Genomic DNA, 1,829 nt, shown 5'->3' with positions numbered 1-1,829 from the left:
CGTGTCCTGGAACTCCAAACTGCAGGGCCACCCGTGCCACAGCCTCCGCCGACGCGGAGTACATGGCTCTCGCAGCCACCGCACAGGAACTCATGTTCCTTCGCCAACTCCAGGAGGAGCTCACCGGCGCCGTCCTGTGCGAGCCCACGCTCGTGCACACGGACAACCAGCCGGCGCAGCGCGTTGCCGAACACGCCGCCTCGCGCATGCGGCACATCCTCGTCAAGTACCACTACATCCGCGAGTGCGTCGACACCAAGAGGATTGTGCTGAGCTACCTCGCCACGGAGCACATGATCGCAGATCTCCTCACGAAGATCCTCCCTCGGCCCAAGACGGCTCAGTTCTGCACGATGCTGTTCGACCAGCGTCCTCTGCCAGGCTGCCAGCCACGGGCCCGTCCTCATTCGGGCCGGTCGCCACGTCCTTCGACTCCGCGTCAGGACTGATAGAAGATGACTCAGAGTGCACACTGTGAATGCACGAGAATTGCCACTGTTAGAGGACCACCACCTCTGTCAGTCGTCATGGGAAATAGAGGACTCCACTGTTACACCTGCTCCTAATCTCTCAGTCCTACCCATCGATGACTATGCTTACCTGCTCTTAGGAGATGGATGTCTGTATCTTAGAGCTTGCCGTGCCTACCGTTCAGTTTCTCTTGTTCCGCATCTGTCTCAAGTCGAGGACACACACACACACACACACACGTTGATTACTGCTCTGCTTGATCCGTTGCCACCACATTGAACAACCAACCAACAAGAGGAAAATCACGTAAGTCTTGCACCACCTTTATTAAGGACCTCTGAGCGGCCGCGCACCACAGGACACGCCTTCACTCGGGCCAGCCTTCCACAACAGGCTGCGCACCACAGGCACCAACCATTTTCTTAAACGTGTTCCACAACACACGTCCTTACTCACATCTCACCTACATCTGCCCATGCCATTCCTACATGCATGACATCATCATCATCATCATCACGTTTCAGAACATCAACGCAGCAGAGAGGTAGGTCAATGCGGGGGAGTGTTGACAGGCAAGTCCTGTCTGCTGAGTCATCATTGACCTCCCTTCTTCACGACACCACAAATTTGCACTCACCTCTCTTGTGTTCTGGAATGTTCACGTGATTTCCCTCCAACCTGTTGCACGTGCAGTGTTTAGTTTGTGTGGTTGCTCGATGTTACATGCTCTTGCATAACACACCACATAACCACACAACTCTCAACAAACACTGCCACGTCACCACTTTGCGTTGTGGACAATTCTTGTCTTCTGCTCTGTTTCTTTTCTGTTGGCGACACCACATGAACCCCCGTTTGATGGACGAAGCAGGACAACCAACTTACCTCGTGAACAAGTTGGTGAATGTACGCCGCCGAAACGGACGCACGGAGTATCGCGTTCGCTGGCGTGGTTTCTCAGTTGCACATGACACATGGATTTGAAGAGGGGGAGGATTCTTTCAATTTGTCGTTACCTTCCCAATAGCGGGCATGTCCAAGCACGCCCACGTGTATGTTTGAACATGTCTCTCTACGTGACCTACTTGCTCTGCACGCCCGAACGTGTTCCTTGTGCCTGACCAGTGGTTCCGGGCTTCCCTCTGTGTTCACATTCCAACACTGTTCATTCATCGTTTGTCGACCATTACACCTACACCGACATCATGCAGCACCTCCGGCAACACTACAGTGTCGCAGAGGACTTCGAGAAGAAGGTACACAATGCCATGCTTGCTTTTCGCCTCAGGTCGTCCGGGACGATATTGCGCAGGTAAGGCGCAGAATGTTGACAGGCAAGTCCTGTCTGCTGAGTCATA

At 53.9% G+C, this 1,829-nt stretch overlaps 1 protein-coding gene across 1 annotated transcript in view; it reads left to right on the top strand.

Moving 5' to 3' along the window:
• The window catches only part of PTSG_13187 (uncharacterized protein), a gene marked incomplete at both ends in the record, with an annotated part of 4,588 nt that extends 4,139 nt beyond the window's left edge, over positions 1-449 (top strand). Inside the window, one exon of the mRNA XM_004987521.1 lies at positions 114-449. Within this exon, the coding sequence (XP_004987578.1) occupies positions 114-449 (336 nt within the window). The remainder of the gene's footprint in view (positions 1-113) is intronic.
• Positions 450-1,829: the final 1,380 nt, after the last annotated feature.

This window comes from Salpingoeca rosetta, assembly GCF_000188695.1.
Source record: "Salpingoeca rosetta unplaced genomic scaffold supercont1.62, whole genome shotgun sequence".
NCBI classification, from domain to species: Eukaryota; class Choanoflagellata; order Craspedida; family Salpingoecidae; genus Salpingoeca; species Salpingoeca rosetta.
Note: the sequence above shows the minus strand (reverse complement) of the source record. Positions and strands in the feature narration are given on the sequence as shown.